The sequence below is a fragment of the Rhinatrema bivittatum genome, chromosome 2 (assembly GCF_901001135.1).
Source record: "Rhinatrema bivittatum chromosome 2, aRhiBiv1.1, whole genome shotgun sequence".
Lineage (NCBI taxonomy): Eukaryota > Metazoa > Chordata > Amphibia > Gymnophiona > Rhinatrematidae > Rhinatrema > Rhinatrema bivittatum.
Window position 1 is genome coordinate 801,502,786 of NC_042616.1, and position 27,067 is coordinate 801,529,852.

General features: G+C 50.1%; 1 protein-coding gene across 1 annotated transcript in view; it reads left to right on the forward strand.

Annotated features, from left to right (window-relative positions):
* ADGRB1 (adhesion G protein-coupled receptor B1) overlaps positions 1-27,067 on the forward strand; it is a 292,333-nt gene that overhangs the window by 99,464 nt on the left and 165,802 nt on the right. Inside the window, 8 exon segments of the mRNA XM_029592133.1 lie at positions 6,912-7,076; positions 10,287-10,451; positions 11,782-11,946; positions 14,934-15,098; positions 17,788-17,889; positions 18,322-18,428; positions 21,188-21,382; positions 26,233-26,301. Of these exon segments, the coding sequence (XP_029447993.1) occupies positions 6,912-7,076; positions 10,287-10,451; positions 11,782-11,946; positions 14,934-15,098; positions 17,788-17,889; positions 18,322-18,428; positions 21,188-21,382; positions 26,233-26,301 (1,133 nt within the window).

Genomic DNA, 27,067 nt, shown 5'->3' on the forward strand with positions numbered 1-27,067 from the left:
AAAGGTAACTACAACAGGGGTACTCTACCTGTCCTTAACCCAAAACTATCTATCAACACATAAGGACATACATATGTTTATTCTCACAAGTATCTCATATCCTCTTGTACTAATTATTTTTTCATTTTTTATATAATTAGTTATATTTATGGAATTACTTAATCCTATTTCTTAATACATCATAATCAATTCTCAAAATAGCATAAATTAATTTAAACAATATTCCAAAAATAATGTTTGCTAAAAAATGATATATTAACCATTTGAATTAAATAATTTCAAATTTATTTATCTTCATTTGCAAGCAACTATCTTAACATGTGGATACCCTAAACATCCCCAAAATATTCATAAATATACATAACATATACCCATAAAATACATATACCCATTCATTCATACCATACACACTCACTTAAAATACCCACCCATCATATTGCACATTTCCCATAAACATTTATAATGAGAAAATACAGTACACGAGTATTACAAAAATACAACTTCAGACATCAATTTCATACATTTTCAATATTATTATCTTTTTATAACACATTGAGTGTTAAAAAATCCCGCTGTGTTCAATGGCTATTGCAGTTACAATCCCCGACAAGGACCTTGTTTCGCAATTAAGTAGGTCAGAGATCACCACGGTATTTTATCCACGCCAGCTTCCCTAACTAGAATGTGGATGCCCAGAGAGGAATGTTTTAGGCTCTTAACACTTGCCCATTTCTATGGATGTGAGAACAGTTTCGGCTTGCCCTGGATCTCTTTCATTCTGATAGTCCAATGTCCGTTCCCTCCATAGCTTTCAGAATCCTATCCCAGAGTGCATTGCTGGTTTTTTTTTTTTTTTCTCTTCTCGTTTGGCTCTGATGAATGACTGCGTCGGCACCTCCTCAGATATGAATAAACTTATGAGTCATTTTCTTTTCTTTTTTTTTGTTTTATTAAGTATTCACCAGGAATGAGGTGAGGGCCTTAGGGTTCTTATCTGATATTTTCTCACGTCGGCGCTGCAAGCCCTGGCTTTCCGACGTGAAGCGTTTCAAGAAATGCTTCCCGGGTTACCTGGGATCAAACAAAAAAAAGGAGGCTGGAAAACCCTGAAGATACTAGAAGTGGGATTGCGGACAAGTGTAATGCCGGACTAGAAAGAGTGGGGACGCCCACCGAAATCTGTTTGCGAATAGTCCCCACTTCCTGTATTGCTGCGGCAGTATGGATGCAAACAGCCATTGCCAGCGAAGTTCCCTAAACCAGAATCTGACAATCGCATGGCAGGCCGCCTGTTTCCCTCGCATGCCCCTAACAGAACTTAGACTTGGCCTAACTTTCTCCTCCACGCAAAGGCTCTCCCGGACTTTTCACCGTGCGCAGGGGAAGCCAAGCTTCAGCCCTGCAGAATAGCCACCTGGTGCGGAGATTGGGTGACCCACACTGTGCTTTCTCAGATCGTAAAGAGGATGTTCTGACTGGGGGGGGGGGGGGGGTCGAGGTGGCGGAAGGAGCGTGAGCAGGGAAGCAGGAGGAAGAAACGGGGAGGAGGGGGCACCCCTCTTCTCACCCTGCTCTCCCCTGCCTGCTTTTCCGTAGGCCTCTCGGCATTGCAGAAATCGCGGTCGTCGTGAAAAGGGACGGGGGGGGGGGGGGGGGGGCTCGATAAAGAGACGCCGGCGATGGAAAGGTGGGACGACCGGTGGGCCATGAAGGACGCCAGCTTCCCTATCGGCTGTGCCGAGTACGAGAACTGCAGGCCGCTCGCTCGCTCACCTCCGATATTATTACAATGGACATACCTTGCCCGTTTTACATTCATTACCTAAATAAAAAGTTAGCTTTTTTTTCTCCCCCTCCCAACACAGATTGGTAGCATTTAAGGAGGCTGCTAAGGAAATGAAGCTGGCTCGTGATAACGCAGACACCCACAGGGGCAGTAGAATTCCATCGTTGCCCGTCCCTGAAGGCAAACATTATTCTTTCAGTAACCAGATGTGCCCAGCAGCCCCTTGGCAGCCCAGACTAAACACAGCAGTAAGATAATAAAAAGACACGTCCCCCCTTTCTTTTGGCTAAAGGTGCAGCGCATTTTTCTTTCCTGTGTTTAACACCTTATAATTTGGGCTATTTATTGCAATCTTCCGGGGCCGGTGCCAGCTGCTCGACTGTGGTCACAGGCATGGAACTCGCGTAGTGAAAAGATGGGGCAGCAAACTAGCAAGCAAGGGGTGAGGTCTTCAAGCTGGGACTGAAATAAAACTCTGTTGCATAGCAGTTTTAGCAATTCCAGCTTTCAATGTGATTTTCCTTTGTTACACGGTGGCTACAGAATGAAAATGAAGAGATGAGGTAACCTCTGTTAACTGCAGGTGTAACATTTTTTTTTGCATGGGGTAAACGGTACAGAATGGCATGCGTTACAGTTAATAGAAGACATGGGAGTAACCTGCATGGATTGGCAGTCAAATCCTCTTAACAGAAAGCACGGGGTAACCTGCACAGAACGGCAATCGCCATCCTTAACAGAAGGCATGGTGGTAACCTGCATGGAGCGGCAGTTACTACCCTGAATGATTGCCCCCTCCATCAGTCACATCCTCAGTTGATCACTTGCCACTGCAACTGTCCCCTCTTCATTTCCATCATGGCTGCAATTGCACCGCTCCTCAAAATTCCTTCACTGGACCCTACCTGCCCTCTCTTCCTCCTCCCTTTCACATTCATCTCCACGATCTTGAATTTCTCTCATCCTTCAATATTCTGGATCCACTTCTCTGGCTTTTGCCTTCTACCTGCCACAGAATCTGCTCTCACGAAAGCCTCCAGTGACCCCTTCATGGCCAAAGCCAGGGGCCTTCACTCGATCCACATTCTCCTTGACCTGTCTGCTACTTTTAGCCCCGCCGATCACCGTCTCCTCCTTGCCACACTATTCCTAATTGGATTTTGGGGGCTCTGCGCTATCTTGGCTTTCTTCGTACATCTCCTATAGTACTTTAACTTGTATCCTCAAGTTTTTCATGGAAGAAGTCACACATAGTCTGAGGAGAGAGTGTGGTGGAGGCAGAGGCAGTTTGAAGAAGGGGGTGAGCGTGGCAAAGAGATGGTGAGCGGGTTGGAGGGAAGGGTGTTTTGCGAGATGCACAAAATAATCTTTGCTTGGCAAGTGTACTAGCAGGCCGGAAGGAGGTGAGCAGCGTGAATGTGAAATGAACGAAGCCAGCATGGGAGCGGGACTGCAGCCAGAGACAATTCTGCAGAGCAGGCACAGGAACGTAGGAAGCAAATTCTAAAGACGAGCCAGGGGATGGAGGATGGGATAGTGCTAGAGGAAGAAACTGCCTCTTCAACAGAATCCGACAAAGGGGGAGAGGAGAGATGAGACAGTACTAGAGAGGAAGCCGCGAGCAGTTGCCTGGATATTTCTAAAGGTATTCCCAAAGGCATTTGCTGCTCTGTGTACGTCTAGCAGCACTGTGAAAGTGATACGTGGTAGTACTCGCTGTGTTTATGGAGTCCCAAGATCTCAATTAGCCTGCCAGGTGTCACTAAGTTGTAAGCACATCATTTTTTACACCGCACTGAGATCTCTGTCCATCAGGCTTTTGAATGCAACTGATCCTGAAAGTGATGCAATCTGTTGTCGTATCTAACAATGCCCCCTTATGCTTTTGAAATGGTCTAAAATTCCCTTACATATTTTGGTGCTAGTCCACACATAAGCTCGCTAGACGGCAGACTGAATACATGGGAAGTTTCTCTACCATTTCAGAATAATGAATCTTCATTGCTACTCGTTCAAATTCTTTTTGCAGGTGGCTGCTGGCTACATACTTTGCAATATTTGCCAAATCGTATCAGAGCATTTGTCATTTGCCAGCCCCGTTGCACTCCTGCCACCACACTCCTCGTTGGTTCTGTCAGCAGTGCCGCACTCCTTGGGTTCTCGTCCACAGCTGACGATGATATCTGGTCCCCTTGGCTGTTCTTCACAGTCGGTGCCCATGATACCTGCACCCCCCTCTTGCTTTTTTCCAGCAAGGCGTACTGGGGGGTGCTGGTCAAGGATAAAAAAAAAATTACACTACATCCTGAACACTCTACAAAGTTAGACCACCAAATTACATAAGATACATCATACAATGTGAAAATAAACTGGAATGTGTAATTACCGAATGCAAAGCAGGCAGGAAGAAGCACAGTGAGGTAAATCACTTTCACTTGCACTATATTACAACAAAAGTAAGGTGTAATTTTCTGTTTGGCCACTTGAGGTCACAGTAATAAGTGAAAGTAAGAAACAATATACCATCTGACCACTAGAGGTCACAGCAATAAGTGAGAAACAATATACCATCTGACCACTAGAGGTCACAGCAATAAGTGAGAAACAATATACCATCTGACCACTAGAGGTCACAGCAATAAGTGAGAAACAATATACCATCTGACCACTAGAGGTCACAGCAATAAGTGAGAAACAATATACCATCTGACCACTAGAGGTCACAGCAATAAGTAAGAAACAATATACCATCTGACCACTAGAGGTCATAGGAAGACAAAGAAAAAAAGCATATGCGATCCATTTATTAGCCACTAGAGGCCATAGTGAAAATGAAAGTAACATGACTAAAAGTCATTGGTGCCTGCTATTCTGAATGAGACAAAGGAACAGTCCACCTGGTGAAGAGCAAAGACCTCTTGGCCCCTGCTGTGCAACATTTCCAGTCTTTGTGGAAGTTGTCAGTTAAACACAAAAAAAGATTCCCTGGTATTAGAGATCAAAGGCTGATTACTAAAGTTCAAAGACTTCTTTTGAACTCTAAGCACAAACCTCAGAGGGTGGTGAATCTCCTGAGTGTTCAAGGCAGTCTACATGGATTCAGACTGTACCGTGCCTGACTGAGGTGGCAGGCTGCAGGATCACATGACCCAGTCTGGGTCCTGGCTCCTACTGGATTTTGCTGTGGTGGTGAAATTTGGCAGCACAATATATGGTAAATGGAGGTTGTCTGTACGGCTCTCACTGATCGAGGGGGTTGCAAAGAGTTCCAACCTAAAACATGCACGCGAAAAGCAATAATTTAACCTCCAATGGCCAAATATCAGTGCCCTGGAAAATTCAGAAAGTTAATTATTGATTCACCAAGATACCCACAAGTCTCAAAACTGCATAGGGGTTAGAAGTGTTTGTTGGGAGCTTGCATTTGGTTTCGAGTCTCCTCTTTGCCCTCTGATGAAAGCTCACAAAAAATCTCTGCCCTTTGGCTGAGCTGACGAGACATGGAAATGACCCTAAGGGCTGCTCTGTCTCTGTCAATCGCAGTGGTTTCTTCAGTCAGAAGAGCTTGTTCCCAGTCTTTCACAGACCGTGGCCAGTTACTTCTATTGCTTAACTTTTTCAGCGCAAGGACTGTTGGCAGAATCTTGCAAGGGCCATTCACAGTTAGCAGAATCTTAAAAGTGAACACCTTGCGAGCACTACCTCAGGCTACCGTCACCCCACCTCGAGCTCTCATTCTGCAGATCCATTCACTGCCTATGCAACCACCTCCGTGCTCGTCCTGCGGGTACGGAGGGGACAGACGCAGCAGAAATAGGAGGTGGGGGTTTCACAGAGAGTATCACCTAGATGTATGCCTAACCCCCCCCCCCCCCTTAGCTTGTTTAAACAAACGAAATGGGCGATCCTTCCAAACCTGGTACAGATCTGAAATGGAAAAACCTGTAATTGGTTTCAGCTCGCTTACCAGATGCAGCTGATACACTCATCCAGGGAGGGGAGTGCATTAGGCTGCCAGGTCCTCAAAAGATAAGGCAAAATCAGGAAGGCAGGACAGCGCGGGCCTGCGCCATGCTGCAGACAGACTGATTTTGGTTAGATCTTATTTATCTATTTATTTATTTTGCACATTGTTAACTGCCTGTCCCCATGAGGGGCCCGAAGGGATTTACAAGATTAAAACATAAGTATAATACACATAGTTAAGCAACAAGCAGAAAACGCAATAAAATAATCCTATAAAATCATAATGCACAATAAATAAATCAAACCTCACTCTAAAATAACAAATGAACTAAGCACTTAGTATATAGATTAAATACAAGAGACATTGAATCAGCCACACAGTATGCACAGAAGACCCCAAGGGCACATAAATTCATCACACCGCAGAAGACAAGGCCAGAAATGCTGGAGGCTTGCAGGGTATGGGAAAGCCCTGACCCTGCTTCTTTCTCTTTCACCCCGGGCTTCCCTTCCCTCTCGCTTTCTGTACAAAATGACATTTTCCCCTCTCCTGCGATCTTCAAGCTTACAATTCCCCGTTAGGGCTCCTTGGCTGAAGCACTGGGCCTGCCTGCCCTGGACCTGAACAATCCGGGTGGGGTGGTGCAGTGGCTGCCCGGAGAGACAGTCCATGACGCGGCAGCGCACAGGAATTGGAAAGGTGTCCTCCGATTTAGGGATGAAAGGGCCTTGGATCCCTTGGACCCTTGCTGAAAAGGATTCCCCCCCCCCCCCCATTCTGGAAGAGGTCCGAGATGTCTCATCGGGAGCGGAAGTCATGTTTGCTGATTTCCCCAGACGGCTGCTCTTGCCAACGTGTGGTTGGAAAAAATCCTATCCGTTTTCTGTTGTGAGTGAAGTTTGTCAGACCCGTGTACAGTCGTGATTTTTATCCTTTTATTGTAACACCCCCCCCCCTTGATGTACGGAGTGCATTCGTCAAGGAGGGTTACAATAAAAAAAAAAGAATGGCTGAGAGGTGAGAAATCAAATTGAAGTGGAAATGTACATAGCGGAGGGCGGCACAGTTCCTTTTCTGAAGAGTTCTCCCGCCGAGGAGCTGGGATGGCCGAATTGTGGCGGCAGGGTGCTTTCAGCGTGTATGCTCTGCGTCCGACAGGTGACCCGGCGGCGGAGGAGTGGTCCCCGTGGAGCGTCTGCTCCACCACCTGCGGGGAAGGCTGGCAAACAAGGACCCGCTTTTGTGTGTCGTCGTCGTACAGCACTCAGTGCAGCGGCCCGCTCAGGGAACAGCGCCAGTGCAACAACTCTGCCATCTGCCCAGGTAGGCGAGACGCTTGCTGTGCTGCCGAGACGCTCGGTTTTGCCATCCGAACTCCACCTGCTCACGGGGGCTCCCCTTAGCTGGCAGCTGCCATGGAGCACCTGGCAGCCTGGAGGCAGGGTCCCTCTTGTGTGCTTCGGGGGGGGGGGGGGGGGGGAACGTGTGGGCCCTTCCAGTGGAAGAAAGAAGAGGAACTAGAAAAGATAGGAAGGAGGAAGTAGGGCTGGAGGGAGGAGACAAGAAAAAAGATAGCACCCGGCCACGATGGGAGGGCAATAGATGCCTCTGTAAAGAGATCAGGGCGATGGCTGTTCTGTTAATGAGAACCGGCCTGCGCCCTGGCTCTTCCCAGTCTGAGCCCATGGAAGCCAGAGCAGGTCGCTCACCGTGTAGGATGCAATTTAACGAAGCGCGAAAAGTCGCTATAGACTTAGAGTCTCCTCGCTACAAAATTCAGAGGCGTGGAGGGGAAAAAAAACAAAACGCTCACGGGAGAAAACCTCCGCAGGACTGAGAAGCAAATGTCCCCCGAGCCAACCTCGGTATCGTTGGGTTTTGTTTTTTTTCTGCAGCATGAGAGAATAGGACTTGGATTAACAATCTGTGGGGGGTTTTCATCTTTTACGCTACTCTGCTTTTTTTATTTTAAGAAGATGCAAACGTGAGGCAGCGTAGAGCAGGCTCGCTGTCAGCATCGCTCTCGAACTTGATGGCTCTCTTTGTGCCGGTTAAGTTGGGCTATGAAGCCCGCTGCACAATCTTGGGATATTTTATTGTAAACCGATGGGCAATTTCTGTCGCCATTGGCTTAACGCGGCCTGGGACGGTAGCCAGACTAGTACCCAATGCAATAAGGAGATTAGTGCGTCCAAAGCGAGCGCACAGATACATAGCCGGTAGTGCCCCCATCACATGTAAATTCCCTGTAGGTGAGACTATTATCTATTACCCCCCTCCCCCGATGCAAAAAAAAAAAAAATGCCCAATGCACACTTTTCAACGTGGCAAATCTACCTCCAGCCCCAGAGGTGGCGTTAAGTCAATCCGCGATTCAAAGGCTCATGAGAAATAAAAAAATATATGGTACCGTAGTATCGTTGGGACGCTTAAATTTGCTGCTTACGTTGTTTAAAAATAAAGGTATATGGGCGTGATTAAAAATTCTGGGCACGCAGTGTGCACGCGCAATTCACCTGCACGGTAGCAAGGGGGCGCTTAGCTGCGGGCGTCCGGCAACCTCAGAAGAAGCGGGATAGAAGCAGACGCTCACGTTGAGCACCCGTTGCGTTGTTTGAGGGCCGGGGGGTACACAATTCTTATTTTTTTTTTACGCAGCCCCCCCCCTCGTTTAAATACCGCGTCAGGTGCCCGGGGGATGAGGCTCGATGCCAGCCGTCGGCCCCGTTGGTTATTCAGGGGTTGCAGGAGCAGTGGGGGCCAGCGGCCTGCCCCGCGCGGTGCTCTGGAAGCAGACAGACATTTTCCCCCTCCCCCGCCTCCCTTTTCCAAATCCTGTTCATAATTTATTCAGATCAAGCAGTTTAGACAGGGGCCAGATTACTTCTGAGAATCATTTACTTAGAGGGTCTGTGGCCTGTGGCACCTTTTTCCCCTCCCTTTTTCATATATTTATTTAAATTAAAAAGAGACAAGTTAAATATTGAAAGGAAAAAAAACAAACAAACCCCGGAGGTATTTTTCCCCCCCACCTTGAAAATAGAAAGGGGGTTTCTGGGGAAACCTGCAAATAGCTGAATGTGCTTGTGTTTGCTGGGGTTAGGGATCAGCCCTGCTGATGGGCTGCGAGCAAGCGCCCCTCCTCCCCAGTCCCGGGGGGGGGGGTCAATCTGAGGCCAAAGGCTGCAGCCAAGGAACACCACCAGGTTATTAACCATTTCCTGAAAAATGCGCCTTGTTTTTTGAAGCCGCTTTGAAATCGTAAGTACTCTTATTTGTCATGTTTCTTTGTCTGGATCAGATGGTAAGCTTCGCGGAGCAGGGACTGTGCTTGTACAGCGCTGTGTATGTCTAGTAGTGCTTTCAAAACGATCAGTAGTGGCAATAGTAGCGAAGCCGAGCTGCTCAGGGTCATTCTGGGAGCCATGATCTGCGGGGGGGGGACACGACCCGAGCGGGGTCCCCGGGGTCACTGCCGGATGCCCCTCAACCACTCTGCCGTAGGGCCAGGGTTATCGGCGACGGTAAAAAAAACCGATTTCTTTACAGCAAATAACAGAGCGCTCGCAGCGCAAACAGCGCTGTACAAGAAACCGTAGGGGATGGCACGTTAGCGTAAGAAACGTCTGCCGCACACGCACTCACGCAGCGCATCAAGACCTCCCCCTCTGTCCCCACCGCCCCATACACACAGACTCGCCGGAGTGCACTGCTCAGCTTGGGAGATTTAAAATGCTGCTGGCAACCACCTTCCAATGACTCTGTAGAGAGAGAAAGCAGCGGTACAGCTGATCAGTATTTCTTTAGTTACAGATCTCACAGTCAGCACGTTCTTTCCCTTTATGACGTATATTTTTTAAGGTTTCAAAGCCTATTTAAACAATTTATATTCCACCAATCCACAAATCATGGTGGATTACAGTTATAATCATGAATCGACAAACAACCAGTAACACACTTCACAGGGCACATCGCAGTTACGTGTCTGACTTCAAGCTGAGCAGCGAGTGGTGGACCATGGATTTTACTGTTCCGCACTGGGTCCCCCTCCCCTCCCCTGCCACCCTGCACCCCTCACTACCACTTTTCAGAGAACAGGACTCCTGCACCTACCGTAGGATGCAAGAGAGATTATCCCTGCCCCGGCGGTGTTAGTGTTGTCTGCTCCTCTGCATTTCTGGTGTCTTTGTGTAAATCTCCTTCTGACCCGTTCCTCTCCGCTTGCCCGTGCAAATGGAAACAATTACTGAGCGAGTGTCCATAGATGTTAGATAGTAAGAGAGGTATAGCTTAAGGCCTTTTAAAGTCATGGGAACTCCAGGCGTCCCTGAGTAAGTTGAGAAAGGAGGATCTCTCAGTTGTCTGGCCCTGTCCCCTTGGGCCCTCCGTCCTCCTGCAGGCTGAGGTCATGGGGGGGTTCGGCTAGCAAAGGCCAAAATCGTTTTTTTTTTTCTGTTGGCGCGTCCTGTCCCGGAGGCGTCCTGGTGCAAAGAATGAATACACTCAATCTTGCCTGCTGTTTTATGGTTTCAGTGCATGGGACGTGGGACGAGTGGTCTCCGTGGAGTCTGTGCTCCTCGACGTGCGGCAGAGGGTTCAGGGACAGAACCCGCATTTGCAAACCACCCCAGTACGGCGGAAATGCCTGCGATGGCCCCGAGAAACAGACCAAGTTCTGCAACATCGCGCTCTGTCCAGGTATCTGTGAGCAGAAACCCCCCCCCACCTCTGACAGTATTGCTCGAGACTCGCAGCCGTGGCTGGTGGTACCCGCCAGGCTGGGGAGTGGAGTGCTGCAAGTGGTGATAATGCACATCTTTTTAAATGACTTGGTTCTTAGGTCAATCGTATACAAAACACCTTCATGCAGGTATAAGTGTTGGAGACTTACTGTGGATCTGATCTCGAGGACTGGGGTCAGATCAATTGGACGCAGTGTTATTTCACCGTTTAAAGTGTGCTTCCCATTTCTTACCACTAGAGGCTGCTGTGGGGAATGATGCCCCTAGAAAGGAGGCAGCTGGTGAAAAGAGAGCGAGCTTGCAGAAACCTGGCTGTGACTGTCAAGCCAGTTTGCTAAAATGAGCCCTTTTGGGTTTCCCTTGGTCTTGCTCTGGGACTTCCAGCTTCTCTGGACCAGCAGCAATATACATTTTTTGTGCTCCTGCCGACTTGACACATTTGGTCTGTGCTCTCCTGAGGCCTGGCACCATCTTTCAGTGTATAGGGCCGCCCTGGGGTGGGAGTGTGAGAAGCCTCCGACTGGTTAACTGAGCTGTAATTCTTTCCTTAACAAAATCTGTGGCGTTGAACAAAACGGCCTCCGGATCAAGGGTGCAGGAGGACCGTTACCGTGTGGTTGGTTTAATTGACTGTCGACACGGTAGATGCCCATGCATTCCCACCCCCATCCCCCTCCCTCTCCAGCACAATGAGATGTGGATGAGGACGGGTGGAGAAGTAGATGGAATCCATTTCCTGAGAAGTGCAGGGAGTGGAGAGAGAGCCCTCTCATCACTTCCCTCAACATCAGTGTCTCCCTTGCTGTCTTGGTGATGGGTGAGACCTCGCTTGAGATAAGCTCCAGTCCTTGAGGCTGCATCTTTAAAAAGAGAAGGACAGCACAGAGGTGGGGTAGAAGGAAGATTTCCACAGCTGGTGTAGTGAAGGGCGTGGGGGTGGAGGGAGAGGGAGGAGAGGACATAAACAATCTACAGGAAGCGAGCGTTGCACAATCTAGAAGAAGAGGTGACGATAGGAAGCTGAAAGCTGAGTAACTCTGAAAAATGTATTCCTTTACAGAAAGGATGGTGGATGCATGGAACAGCCTTTGGGAGGAGATACTGGGGAGGGGGAAAAACCCCATAACAGAATTCAGGGAGGCGTGGGATAAGCACAGAGGATCCCTAGTTAAGAAGTGAAGGGGAAAAGTCAGAGATCCCCCTGGGTCGGGAAGGAAACGGAGCCCGACTGGATGCGCCCCCCCGGTCCTTGACGGCTATCATGTTCTGTGTTTTCTGTCTTGCAGTGGATGGGAACTGGAACGAGTGGTCCAGCTGGAGTTCCTGCTCCAACACCTGCTCCAACGGCACCCAGCAGCGCATCCGGGAGTGCAACGGCCCCTCCTATGGGGGCTCGGAGTGCCAGGGACAGTGGGCGGAAAGTCGAGACTGCTTTCTCAGGCAGTGCCCCGGTCAGTGCTCATTTAGACCCACTCCTCTGCTTCCTTCGGGGGTCAGGATTCGTTGGCTGTTGGCACAGCCTGGACTGGTGGATTTGTTCAATGTACCGTCGCACGTGTGGGCAGTCCCTGTGGCTGTTGCTTAGCATAGTGCACGGTGAAAGCTGTCAGAAGTAGAGATGTGAATCGTGTGATCGATCGTCTTAACGATCGATTTCGGCTGGGAGGGGGAGAGAATCGGATCGTCGCCGTTTGGGTTTTTTAAATATCGTGAAAATCGAAAACCGGCACACTAAAACATCCCTAAAACCCACCCCGACCCTTTAAAATAAATCCCCCACTCTCCCGAACCCCCCTAAAATGCCTTAAATTACCTGAGGTCCAGAGGAAGGGTCCCTGTGTGATCTTTTACTCTCGGACCTCCGGTGCTTGTAGAAATGGCGCCGGCGCTACCTTTGCCTTGTCATATGACAGGTCAAAGGTAGCGCCGGCGCCATTTTGTTTTTTGTCCCCCGAGGTCAGGAGCGTAGGAGATCGCTCCCGGACCCCCGCTGGACCCCCAGGGACTTTTGGCCAGCTTGGGGGGGCCTCCTGACCCCCACAAGACTTGCCAAAAGTCCAGCGGGGGTCCGGAACGACCTCCTGCAGTCGAATCGTGTTGTCTACGGCCGGCGCCATTTTGCGCCGCCCTTTTGCGCAAAATGGCGCCGGCCTTAGACAACACGATTCGACTGCAGGAGGTCGTTCCGGACCCCTGCTGGACTTTTGGCAAGTCTTGTGGGGGTCAGGAGGCCCCCCCAAGCTGGCCAAAAGTCCCTGGGGGTCCAGCGGGGGTCCGGGAGCGATCTCCTGCCGCGAATCGTTTTTCCATACGGAAAAACCAAAGGTAGCGCCGGCGCCATTTCTACAAGCACCGGAGGTCCGAGAGTAAAAGATCACACCGGGACCCTTCCTCTGGACCCCAGGTAATTTAAGGCATTTTGGGGGGGTTCAGGAGGGTGGGGGATTTATTTTAAAGGGTCGGGGTGGGTTTTAGGGTTGTTTTAGTGTGCCGGTTTTCCCGCCCTCCCCCTTCCCCTCCCCCTTCCCCCGATTTACGATTTTTTGACGATAAATCGGGGGAATTGTTATTGTATCGTGGCTCTAACTATTTTTGACGATTTAAAATATATTGGACGATATTTTAAATCGTCAAAAAACGATTCACATCCCTAGTCAGAAGACGCCATCACCCGGTGCTCCTCAATAGCCAGGCTTCACATGCACAGTCCACAGGTACTGGGGCGCATTCGAGAAGAGTTCTTTGCAAGAAATGGGGTTTTCTGACTCAGCTGCTGCACGGTTTCCCCAGCAATACTCTCTGTTGCCAGGCACGGTGGAGGACGTGCATCTAATAGCACTCCACGGCTGAGGCATTGCACCAGCTGCCCCTCTGTTTATACTGCGAGGACGAGAATGGTTAATCTTATTAGCCCCTCGTCTGCTGCAGCGTGGCAGTGAGCACATGGGAGTACTGGAAATGTTTGAGACCCAGGGCTATAGTAAAATAGGCAGTGAGCGGAGGTGTGGCCTGTGGGAGGAGGCGTGGCTTCATTGGACAACTGGTGTAAATAACAGGTTCGTTTTCAGAACCCCCACTGGGTGGACGCTGATTTTAATGGGCGTATGGATCTTGCCCGGTTCATCTTCAGCTGAATTTTCAGCCAAACCCCAACTGGCTGAGTTTGCAGCTGAAATTTCTAAATTTGTCTGGCTAGATTTCAGCCCGAGCTTTGTGTGAGCGGAACTGGTTTAGCGCCGGTAAGCACTAACCAGCTAAATCCAAAACCTGAACCGGGAATGCCTCTGGCCCTGCCCCGGATTTTGGTCTGGTTAAACTTGCACACCTTGTACATTTAGTTACACAAATTTAGTCAGTCGGGCGGGGGAGGAGGGTGTGAAATGGGGATGGAATTTGTGGCCAGTCAGACTTAAACCAGCTTAACCACCTGAGATAACCGCTTAAATCTTTCGAAAATTAATCCACGCCTGAATTCGAACCTTGCCACTATCTCCAGCCGTCCCACTTCCTCTGTCGCCGACGCTCTCTGTGTGTGGCCCCGGACAAGTCGCTGTGACGGCGCAGAAGCAAACACCGTTCCTCCCATCCCGCTTGCAGAGCATGGGACGGAGGAGAGGCGTGCGTGGCGGCGCGGGCTGTTTGCAAACTTTCCTGCCGACCAGGTGTCGGATGTGCTGACAAGCCTTCGCTCTCGGGACAGGCCGGCCTGTCTGGCACCCGGAGTACTAGCAACGGTCACGTTAATCGGAGGCTGTAAAATCCTAGCTGGCTTGAAAACGGCTTGATAAATGAAATGTGTGCTTGTTAAGATGCTTTTCTCCAGATCATTATTCTTATCACATTTTAATAATAGTGGAAACCGCGCAGTAGTTGCGGTGCATCTTTTTTTTTTTTTTTTTGTAATTTTCACAGCAAATTTGGTGCGCTTTAGGTTACTGAGGCCCAGTGCTCTGGATGCCATCCCGTTATGACTTTATCATGCTGGCCGTTTTTTTTGGTAGGTCTTGGCTCACTTAGGTTTGTACAGATATTGGCTTTGCCACCTACAGCTGTGTCCCTGACGAAGGCCCTAACTGCGCAGTGAAATGGAGGTGCTCATGGGTAATGTGCAGCAAACTTTAGAAACGAATGATTTAGAGTTAGGATTCTAACTCGGCCTTCGTTCGTTTTTAAGTTGGTAGTTCTGACTGGCCAACATCGCTGGCCTAGAGCCCGTTTTTATAATTTACTGTGTTTCATATCCCTGTATTCCCTTCTCTGTAGTTTGTCAATATAAAATATGAGGGATAGCTTATCAGCGTTACCCGACACGGTATACATTTGTTTTCTCACTGCGACACGGAAGACTGCAGCTGCCCTTGCATTGTACCGCACAGAGTCCCCTTGCCTTGGAAAACGCTGTTTTTTTTTTTTTCTTCCTTTTCTCTCTCTCCTGCAGTGGATGGGAAGTGGCAGATCTGGAGCTCCTGGGGCGGCTGCAACAGCACGTGCGGCGGGGGCACGCAGAAGCGAGACCGGATCTGCTATGGCCCCTTTTTCGGAGGGGAACTGTGCCAGGGACCGAAGGAGGACCACAAGCAGTGCAACGATAAAAAATGTCCAGGTAAAAAAAACTTCTCCTCGCACCCTGCGGTGCGCAGCAATCCGGCTCTGCGTACGGGGGGATGACGAGAGCGGCTTTGCTGTACCGAGCGCGAGCTTTTCCGCTTTACAGTCCCTCTCCAGGGTGTGGTGCCTTTCATTTCAGGGCTCGTTCCCCACATTATTTGGGTCTCTATATTAACATAAGAACATAAGGAAATGCCATACTGGGTCAGACCAAGGGTCCATCAAGCCCAGCATCCTGTTTCCAACAGAGGCCAAAACCAGGCCATAAGAACCTGGCAAGTACCCAAAAACTAAGTCTATTCTTTTCTCTTTGTTCACTGAAAGTCTCAGAGGCCAACATTCAGTAAAGCTGGCGAGGGAGGGACTTACCCAGGGGAAGCGGAACTTGGGCGCACAGGTTTCCCACTCGGCCACAGCATTTCTCACCAGACTTGTGCGCACAGCTCGCTACGTGCACTCGCCGGCTGACGTTTTAGCCCTGCGTCTGGAATGCCTCCGTCGCCGCCCCCCCCTTATCGGTCTGGATATACGTTTTGTGCACACGGAAAGGCGCGCACACACACACAAAAAAAAAAAAACCGTACGCGGTCGGCAGGAGGAAGTATTCAGAACTCCAGCTTTTGTGTGCAAAAGACGCCAAAGACGGCCACACAAAGATTTGTGAAAAATGGGCTTCTGAGTTTGTATGTTTCTATATAGCCTACTTGTTGTTGAAACTTGCAAAGTTTGCTACCAGTAAGCATACACTGAAGCTGGATTCCGTGTTTGTTTATCTAAACCATTTATAATTCCCAATAACATTGTTAAAAGCGGGGTACGGCTACATATAATAAAATAAAACCAAGCATACAACAAATAAAATCAATAGGCAAATATCAAGGAAGACGCAGCCCCCAATACAAAAATCACACGACAGTAAAAGTGCAGAAAAAGAGACAAAACAGAAAATCTGAAGGTCTCATGTAAAAACAGGTTTAGAAACTCTCCCATGCAGTCAGGACGTGTGCCAGCCTGAATGCATTGGCATTGGCAGGATGCAGAGAAGGGATAATTGGTCACCAGCTGGTTGGCAATGAACTTTACAGTGTTTGCGTGCCTTACCAGCAGGTTTAGATTAAGTGTTAACCAGCCTAACTGGGAAATTTCATGTTTCTACTCAGAAAAATGTTCATTATTATTGCAGCAGCTTTTAGTTCATTACTTCTTAAGGCCTGTAAATTGCAAGCTTTTGCCCAAAATATTCCCAGAGTGCAGCGTATTGTGTGTCCGGTGTTCATTGCGAAGGCATTCGAGCATGGCAGCTCGGAGGCATCTGCTGGTGCCAGTGCCCACCGTCACCAGTGTGGTGGGCCCTACATTTGAGTCCTGTTTGTCCCGTATCACAGCGACGCGGAAGAACGGCTGAACAGAAAAGAGACTGAAGGTGCATTATGCCCCCTCCCCTCAAAAGGGGGCTAGTTAAGGCTAGAGAATGAAGATCACAAGCTGCCTTGTGCTGAAGGGTCGCATGAGCCCTCGTGACATAGTCCGAGTCGCAGCTCAATTAGTAGACGAAATCAAAGAGCTGCATTTGGCTCACTGGCACGCTGTTAATCCCCGTAGGCAAACGAGAGCCTTCTCCGAGCCCGATCTGGCACAGCCAACCTCTTTCTGTAGTCCAGAGCCTCCGGACCCAGCCAGCATTCCCCCGCCCCCGCCACCTTCTTTCAAGTTACCGAATGATCTTGCAGAGTTGATTGATGTTTCTGAAGGAAAGGAGGAGAAGATCAGACATTTTTGCCTTTACCAAGCATCAGAACTCGGTCAGTCGTGGCCCAAGTTCCCGGAGAGTTTGCTCGTTCCGCCACTCCGGGCTCAGTGACCCAGGGCATCTGGTGTGCCAGGGCAGTGTTTCTCAAGCCGGTCCTGGCGTGTCTCCGCTCCCAGCCTGGACCTGAGGATACCCACCATGAGAATGCATTAGGCTAGATTTGCGTGCACCGCCTCCATGGCGTGCCGACCTATCTCATGCATAGGCCACGGTGGACATCCTGAAATCCAGACTGGCTAGGGAGTACTCCCGGACTGGCTTGAGCAACCGTGCTCCCAGGAACTGAGTAAAGTCGGAGCAGACGTTGCTTGGTGCCTCACCGAGTAGGACTGGCCAAGGGATTTTGACGCTAGCAGGCACTGGCGGTGCCCCCCCCCCTCTGTGAAAAGATGGCACCGTGCTTCCTCGCTTGCTGAGTCTTAACAATGCGGAAAGGCAAATCCAGCAGCTATAACAGCTCTGCAGTGTGTGAACAGCCTTCTAGTTTATTAGCAATTTTATGTGCACAATAAATAGACTTATTGCAATTGAAAACCATTATCTCTCTCTCTTTTTTTCCAAGCCTGTGATCTATAGCTTTAATAAGTCAGTCACGACCCCCCCACTGTTTAATGTACAGTGCATAGCATAACTTTGTCACAATGCTGAATTATCCATTACCTCTATACTTCATAATGCTTCAGACATGCTGACAGTGCCCTGGATCTACATCCTACAAATGAAGATGTTCTAGGAGCAGGAACAGATCTGCTCAGGCATTAATGTGACGGATGTCCCTCAGGCCCACTCTGGCAGGCCGGAGAGTTGTTTATATCTCTTTTAATACTTAAGGAAAAGAGCGGGCTATGTTTCATGACTGCGTCTTCTTTTGCAGAGCCTCATGAAATCTGCGATGAGGAGAATTTCGCCTCAGTGGTCTGGAAGGAGACTCCTGCTGGCGAGGCTGCGGTCATGCGGTGCCCACGCAACGCCACCGGTAAGGAGACGCCGTTGCGGTAAGCGTCGTATGGTGCTGTGCCGTTATGGAGCGATGGCCAACAGAAGCCTGTTTCGTTGGGGCTTAACCCCTTTTGGGGAAAAATGGAAGAAGCTGCGCATCTGGGGGCCAGTTTCATCTGGAAACATCTTATGAGCCTTGTTGAAATGCGAGGGCAGGTCATGTAAAGTTACATTTGCGTTAACCGGAAAGATTGACCCTTCCCCCCTGCCAGGACCATTGGCGGCCACCTGAGGTGAAAGTGTGCTCCCCTTACCGAATCTGCCTCCTCCCAATGGGAGTTGCCTCAGATTGCGCAATCAGTATTCACGTTTATGATGCATCTGAATTCATTTGCAACACTGATGATCCAAAGCAGAGTGGGTTATCGAGTGCACGTCCTCAGCGCTTTCTTCCTTGTTCCTCTCTTAGGGCTGATTCTCAGAAGATGCAATCTGGATGAAGACGGGAATGCCTTCTGGGAGCTTCCCACGTACATCAAATGCATTTCCATTGACTATAAAAACGTCCAGATGACGGTGAGGAAACCTTTTAGCATTTCAAGTCTAACTTTTCCTGTGACTATCCTGTCTGTCTTTTCATAAAGTCATGTTAACACGGTTTGGATGTCTGTGAAATTGACGGTCAGTTCATTGGCAAATGAGCCGAACTCTAGTTTGGTTGGCAGTGAGTTGTGCATTGGGTGAGGGGTCCTGGTGTCAGACCCCCGTGTACTTTCAGGGATGTAATATTTTCTGTAGGTTATGTCCTTGAAACGTCTGATGCAAGCTTCATCTTTTTGAAGTTAAGCTCGTTTTTGTCCCGTCCCGAAGGGCGTTGAACTCTTGTGAGGCAGTCCACAAGCACGGTTTGCAAGCTGACCTTTATTTCTGTCTGTGGAAGGGGACCGCATGGCTTCACACTGCTTCGTGCCTCTAAGTGACCCTTTGAAAAGGCAGCACTGTCGGAGTCTTTTATAAACCCAGTGCAGAGGTGGAAAGACTTCCTTCTTTCAGCCTTGTAGCTGCACAGAAGGAAGGGGAGACTGACGGCACGAGAACATCTTTTTTTAAAAATGTTAATCATCCATGAAAAGACATCGCATCCTCTACAAAATTTTTTGTCTAAAAATGTCACACCCAATGCACCACATTACCAATTTATGTCGGGGCATTTTAAGCTGTGATAACTTTGCCCGCCTTCTGCACCTAGCAGAGCATTTGCCAGTGCTTTCACCGTGAAGCCTGGCTGACGTCTTCCTGGTCGGCAGGCGTGCCGTGAAATCCCAGCATGCATCAGTTCCCCACACAGTGTCCCCCTTGTGCTCAGTTCTGTGGTCGCAAAGCCCGTTGGGGAACGTGGAGTCACGAGAGCCTCGCAGTCAGATCCTCTTGAATTTGTAGCTCTGCAGAATGGTAGAAGAAAAAAAAAATCTGTAAAATGTTTGTCAGTTCTGAAGGTTTTATTCCAGCATGGCGTTGCCTGGGTCCTGCGCTACGGTTTTATTTTCCCCTTCCTATGCGGACTGAGAGGTTAAGGCTTTCCGCAGGGCTGCCTGGTGAGCAGAAAGGTAGGGTAGTTGGGCAAATCCGTTTTTTTTTTGTTTTTTTTAAGAGCAGGTCGATCCAGTCCAGGTTTCAGAGCAAGTTGATCTAATTCTGGCGTTCACTCCATTTTCTGCATAGTCTGCTGGATCCATTTTTTTTTTGCTTAAGGAAAGCCAGGACAACTCCTTGATGTGAGCAATGGGGAATCACCAGCCTCAGCAGTAAGCTGAGCAGAAACCCACCTGCTGAGGATGCCGCCTCTTTGCACTTGTTTGTTTATTTGATTCCATTTGACAGCACACTCCACCGACAAAGCCCAGAGTGAGTTAGAAATTAAGAGAAACATCATCAAATAATTCATTTATAAACAATCCCAAACCCATCCCTGCCCACTCAGCAACCCCTGATAACACAAAACCCTCCGTCAAATCCACCCCCGCCTAGAGAAGGATAATCCTTCGCGCTGATCAGCCTAACCAAGCCTTAAATTCTCATTGGATCCAGCAAAGCGGAGAAAGCCCTCTAGAGAAAAGCCACATAACTCGGTTCCACCTGCATGGAATTCCACAGAAAAGGACGTGAAATAGCTACCAGAATTGCCTAGCGTGGGTAAGCTTCACCTCGGGAAGACTAGAGAGGGGCAGTAGAAAACCGAGTTTCGATAATTCTGCGAGATATCTAGGTTGACCCCAATGCAGCCTTCCTGGGGTGAACCTGGGTACCCAGCCCAATTGTATTTTTTACACTTCTGTTGGGATTCGTGGACGAATGGGCCTACCCAGGCTTGTCTTGTGCGAACCATGACAAGAATGAAGCTTGTGCTTAAGCCACGGTACGGTATATTGGATAGGGACTTGCCAAAGAGAGCTTTCTCCTGGAGCCCATGTGGTGTATTACTGATTATGAGGGCGCCATGTCAAAGTAGGCTTGGGTGTTCTTTTAATCAGTCTGCTAGCATCCTAGACAATTGGTACTATGTCTATATTGTTCTGCCACATCTCCTGGTCTCCAATTGCATCTTTTAGTATGTGAAGGGAAGGTCTCCTGTTTCTCCACGTAGAAACATCGACTATGATGGCAGATATGGACTGTAGGTCTTATCTAGTCCTGGTGCAGTGCCATAGACTCCTCTCTGCAGGGAGGGATCCTCTGGGTTCATCCGAGGCTCTCTTGAATTCCATTCTGGTCACTCGGGACTGACCCTTCTGTGGGCGCTGCCTGGCTTTGAACGTTTCATCGGTTGGTATGGGGATGTCTCATGCAACCACAGGTTCTTCATTCTCTCTGATTCTGATTTCTACGGTGCAGTCGGCTGGTGGCCTGCGTTTTCCAGTGTAAAGAATAAAGAGAGAGGGGTGTGAGGGAGCATTTCTGATGTCGTCAGACTACTTTCCTTGTGAGTTATTGCGGCAGTTGTTTCTTGAGCCGTGCTACCACACCACTACTGAATTATTCCTCTGTGCTTTCCCTACCACTTGAGTTCCTGCTTATAAATAAATCAGTGCAGCCTGCATTTCTCTTCTCTCCTTAATTCACCGTCTGCATTCTTAACCTTCATCCCATCTTGTCTTATATTTCTACTAACGATCCCCATGGTACCCAGCTTTTTCTGCTGAGAGTTTGTCCCACTGACTCACAGATCACGGCCATTTTACACTGCAACAAAAGTCTTTCCTGATAACTCTTTCCCCAGTGTCCGTGAACACTTTGCCCAGGCCTTCTGTGAATGCCTTGTCCTTTTCTTCTTGCAGATAAAGGAGCACCTTGGCAAAGCTCAGCGTGGGCTGCAGGGGGAGGGGATGTCGGAAGTGATCCAGACACTGGTGGACATCTCGCAGGACGGGACCAGCTACAGCGGGGACCTGCTGTCCTCCATGGATGCCCTCAGGAACATCACGGAGATCTTCCGCAGGGCCTACTACAGCCCCACCACAGGCGACGTGCAGGTCAGCTGATGGGTGCACAAGCAGGGGGATGTGGTCGGGCAGCGGCGCTGATGGGGCTAGAGCAGTGCCTCAGAGGCCTCGTGATCCTTAGTCATTTGAAAGTCCGTAATGGGACCTCTGCCAAACAGGAGGTCAAGGTTTGGGAGCCATATCCCTTCTTCCCTGCCTGCTAAGATAAGGTATGCTTAGTGCCCCGAGAGCACTATCTTCAGCCACAACTGAGAGCTACCTCCGTGGGTGGGAAGATGGGGACGGAAAGAAAACGGAGTGAGCCCAACAGGAATTCCTAAACCTATGAAATAAAAGTAACTTTTGGGCATGACCCGTCCTGCTCGTTCTGATTTTTTAAGAAGGAGAGGTTTCCAAAGTTGGGTTTCTTTTGTGGAATCCACCCGGGTCACGTGGCCCAACTGTGGGGGCGAGCAGGGCAATGAGGGGAGAGCCCTTCGATTTGAAAGCAGCGGTCCTTACAGCCCTCCCTTGGGTTATGGAATGAGCCCGGGAAGTAATTAGATTCAGATGGCATGACGGACAGTGATAGGCTCAGGACTGGGAAACGAACAGCACAGCAAGCAGAAGTGGTGGCGGTGGAGGGGAGAGCGGTGGTCAGGAAATGGACTTTAGAGGAAAAGATCAACAGTTTAACTTGAGTCACCTATTTGTGACTGAGAGCCGTTAGCCAATGTGCACATACATAGACTCCTATGCATGTGCTCGACATACATAGGAGTCTATTGATTTCCAGGAGACTGAAAGCAAGAGCAGAGCCCAAAAGGCAAGGAAATAATTTGCCAAAGACAAAAAGAAAGGAGATTCCTGAGCCACCCCAGCAGAGCCCGGGAGCAGGCAAGCCGTTAGGCTGAAGAGCGTCTGCCGCTTTGGCACGGGATCTCGGGATTCCTTGTCCCTGGCCTGACAGTGGGCAGGCCGCAGGGAGCTGAGCAGATGTCCTGGCCGCCCTTTGCGGCGTCTGTGCAAATCACAGCAAGGATCGCCTGCTCTGTTCCCCCTCTGCCTAGATTTTCTGGCCCCGTTTTTCACAGCTCCGGGCTACGACCAGGGCTCCTTTCATGGAACTTGTAAATGTGAGTTGCAAGAACCAAAGCGTGTACTCTCTACAAGAAAGAAGAGGAGTTGGGGATACGATGAAAACGTTCCGATATCTAGCAGGCTTCAAGAGAGCGCAAGAAAGGTAGCACCTTCTGAAGAAGTTCAAGGGCCCTGACACGACGTCGGAAGATCAGGGTCTCTTACATATGAAGATCGTACGTAAACAAAGCAGCGAATGGGTGGCCCCTCAAGATAGAAACTGGTTGAGGAGAGAGGCGACAGAGGAGAGTAGCTAATGGAGCTGCCCCCAAGAAAAGAAAGGAATCCATCCTGCCCCCCTTACTCTTTTTAGTATTTAGGGGTTAGTTACTAGATAGGGCTAATCTTTTGGCAGATGATACCAAAATGTGAGCGTTCTACGTGGCCTACGTAAAATAAGGAGCATCCGCTTGAGAAGTGGTCGAGTGCTTGGCATCTAAGATGCTTTTTTGTTTCCTTTTTTTGGGGGAGGGGGGGGGTGTGTGTGCAGAAATTCATGGGAGTAGTACACGATGAGGGGCGAGATGCTGATGTGCACCAAACCAGGAAGAGATCTCAGGGTGATCATTATCCAAGGACCGCAATATTGCCAAGCAGTGTGACAAGGCGGTGGCCAGAGCCGGAGGAATGCTAAGGTGCCTAGGGAGAGGGACAGCCTGTAGGACAACGGAGGCGAGAGACCTCTGCGTAGGTCATTAGTGAAGCCTTATTGGCAGCTCACAGAAGAGCTAACAAAGTGAGGCAGATTCTGCACCAAAAGCCCCATGAGATGAAATTTAACAAGCTAAATATGTATCCCCTAGAAGCTAGAGAGGAGAGACCCCCCACAGGCTAAAGAGAAGGGATACGATGGAGAGGGCCTTGACTTTTACAGTCCAGGGTACTGATACGCAGACATAAGGGGAAAAAGCACAGGACTGCTTCTAAGGCCAAGTCCATAAGCAAAGCACCTCAAGCAGCACTGTCCGAATTTTCAAGAAGGCTCCTCACCCGGTAAAAGAGAAAGGTGGCGGCGACCTGCGCAGCGCGAGAGATACTGCCATAAGAAGCTTGCGGGATGGGCCATTTGTTCCTTTTCTGCCGTCATTACTACGTTACTGTTAGGAAGTTAAAATAACAAAAGAATTGGCTAAAGATGGGGAGTTGTTTTTTTTTCTTAGCTGGTTACATTAATTACAAGGACTTCGTAGCCTACCAAGAGACTAGGGACTAGACGACAAGTTGTCTTCGGAACGTTGTGCGGGTTCCTGGGGATTTCCTGCAGTTTTTTTTTTCCTCCCGCTCACTGTGTTAGTTTTTCCTTTATCTGTTGGACACCCTGGATTCCAGCTCTTGAAGCTGAGCTTAGCAAAGGCTCAAGTCATCGGCTGAGTTGCACACCTGATATATATATATGGGTTTTTTTTTTCGTGTGCACAGTTTTGCTAGCGCGTGCACCTAGCGGACTTTATAAAGGGATCCCACAACCAAGGATGAGCGGGCAGCTGATCGAGGGCCGTGCCCCCCGTTGACCAGTTGTGCGTAAACGCCCGACCCCCCCCCCCTTCCTCCCCTGCCCGGAAGCCCTGCCGCGGCGCTGCGCTGTGCTCCCTGTCTCTCTGCCTCCCTCCCGGTCCTCCTTGAATTGCGGCAGGGGTGACCTCTGATGACGGGAGGCCCTGCGCTTGCCTTCTCGTCTCCTTGCAGGGCTGTGCATCCCTGCTGAAAGATGAGACGGAGAGAGATCGATGGGCCGCAAAGCTCCGTCCCTGCCAGCCCCTGCCGTAGTACAGCAGGGATGTTAATTCTCCGCATTCTGCTACCGGTCGCTGAAGTGACTGCCTAGCAGAGAGAGAGAGAGCCGTTCCAGAGAGCTGGGCGATGTGGATGGTGCAGCGGCACTGACAGAGCGTTTCTCAAGGCATCTCTGGCCTAGTTAGAAGGACAGGGAGGGGGACAGGTCGATATCTATATTAATCTGTCTGTGTCTAACTACCCTTTATGAATATCCCCTCTGTCTCTCTCTCTCTCTCTAGATATATAATTTTATATAATATATATCTAGAGAGAGAGAAAAAACACTCCGAAAGGAATGAAAAAAGAGCCCTAATGTAAATGATATAGTAACAAATCAATTAAAAAAATAAATCTTTATCAATTATTATTTGAAACAATTAAAATAAATGAACACCTTAGTACTGTTAAATACAGCACATAAATCAGCCTAACGTGTGTTTGCCAGAAGTCCCTGCCTATACAAAGCTTGTTTACCAAGGCTGATTCCTTATTGTGGATTATACGGTGATTGGTCCTATCTGCAGCCTCACTCTCCATCTTATCGGTATCGCTTCTCACAAGCCCCTGTATCCGGACAGGAAGTCCTCTAGGACCTGCTCGCCAGGGATGAAACGCACTGCCTTCCACCTCCCCACCCACCCCCATCCTCAGGGGGGGAGGTCATGGCGAGTCCATTTCTCCCCCCTGGCGAGTGCTCACTCCTCCGTCCCACTCTGGCGCAGCCCTCTCACACTCCTCCTCTCTCTCTCTCTCCCTTCAATACTCCCCTGCAGCCCTCACTCCTTCCCCAGCCTCTCATCCTCCCTTCTCCTCCCCCCAACCTTCACTCTTTTTTTTCCCTCCCTCCCCTTGTCTCCTCTCTTCTTTCCCCTGCTCTCACTCTTTCTCCTCCTCTTTTCCTCCCAGCCCCTTCTGCCTCCATCAGGCCGTGGTCCCTCCCATCCCCATAACCAAAGCTGCCTCCTCCTCCATCCTAATTTCCAGGCTCAGACTGGGGGCTGAGGGACACTTCAGCTGCCTCCTCTCGCTCCCAGCTCCTGCACTAGGGCCCCAGTCAGAGCCAAAGACGCTTCAGCCCTGTCCTCTTGCTCCCGGCTCCTCCAGGCGAGAGAATGCACTTGAGCAGATGAGTGCGTTTGCATACTCCTGTGTCTAAACATCTGTGTCTGTGACAGCACAGAGAGACCGACGGACGCTCAGAGGGAGGGTAAGGAGGGGTAAAGAGAGAGAGGGAGATGGACAGAAGAAGTGCGAGGAAGAGAGTGCACAGCCACCGTATTTAGCATTTGTGGGAGTGTGGGGTGCACAGTGGCGTGGGAGTGTGGGGTGCACAGTGGCGTGGGAGTGTGGGGTGCACAGTGGTGTTGGGGTGCACAGTGGCGTGGGAGTGTGGGGGTGCACAGTGGCGTGGGGGTGTGGGGTGCACAGTGGTGTGGGGTGCACAGTGGTGTGGGGGTGCACAGTGGCGTGGGAGTGTGGGGTGCACAGTGGCGTGGGGGTGCACAGTGGCGTGGGAGTGTGGGGTGCACAGTGGCGGGGGGGTGCACAGTGGCGTGGGAGTGTGGGGTGCACAGTGGCGTGGGAGTGTGGGGGTGCACAGTGGTGTGGGGGTGCACAGTGGCGTGGGAGTGTGGGGTGCACAGTGGCGTGGGGGTGCACAGTGGCGTGGGAGTGTGGGGTGCACAGTGGCGTGGGAGTGTGGGGTGCACAGTGGTGTGGGGGTGCACAGTGGCGTGGGAGTGTGGGGTGCACAGTGGCGTGGGGGTGCACAGTCGGCGTATTTATAATCTGTGCACATGGCTGTCTGGGGAAAGCCGTGTTACCACCTCGTCCTGACGGCGAGGGGCAGCCTTCCCCGCCGCTGCTGCTCACCCTGGCACGCTCTTTCTCCATCGCACGCCCTGCTTGCAGGGACGTGGCTCTGTGGCGGCTGCTCCTTTTTGTAATCGGGTGCTGTTTTGCTTTTTCTTTTTCCTCTCTGCCAGAATTTTGTTCAGATCCTCAGCAACCTGCTGTCAGAAGAAAACCGAGACAAATGGGAAGAAGCTCAAATGGTAGGAACTGGAAACGCCTAGAAACTCAGAAGCGAGGTTACGGGGAACATAGGGGGTGGGGGTGTTCGTAGATTAGCGACCCTGTGGGTCTGTGGCCGGGGCTCCTCTCAGGCCGTCTCAAACTGGGGGTCACAAGGTGCCTGAAGGGGCAGAACAGGCGCCGGCAGCAGCAGCAGCGTCAGTAGTAGAAGTCAGCCTGGGGCCTTGGAGCCAGCACCACCCTCACAGGCCCTGTCCTTGGGTCTGTGAGCTTACATTGGCTCGCAGGCCTGATACTGACTTGTCATTGCCAGTGCTACTGCCACTTGCAGATCGCTGTCAGGTTTGGGAGCAGCCGTGAGGGGGAAGAGCGGACTGAATGTGCACAGGGAGACTGCCACTGCTCCTCTCGGCCTCACCCTCCACTGAACCTGCCTAAGGGAGAAAAAATTTGCCTGGGCAGCAGACTCTCACATCCACTTTGGCCCAGGGTCACAAGGGGAAATGTTGCTGCTGACCCTGATAAAAGGAGGGTGTTTGGAAGGGAGGGATCAGATGCAGGAGGGGTTTGAGAGTTGGATCAGCTGGAGAGGCATTCACTGTGGAAGATGTCTGTTTGTGTGTGTATGTGAGTGGGGGGGAATGACGGAAGATGAACTGCGGTATGTAGGAGATGATCCGGGGGGGAGAGAGAGAATCAGTTGGGAGAGATGTGAGAGAAGGGTTGGAGGAGAGGAGGTGAGGTTGGAAGGTGAGAGAGAAGGGATGGGTGATGGAGTGAGAGGGA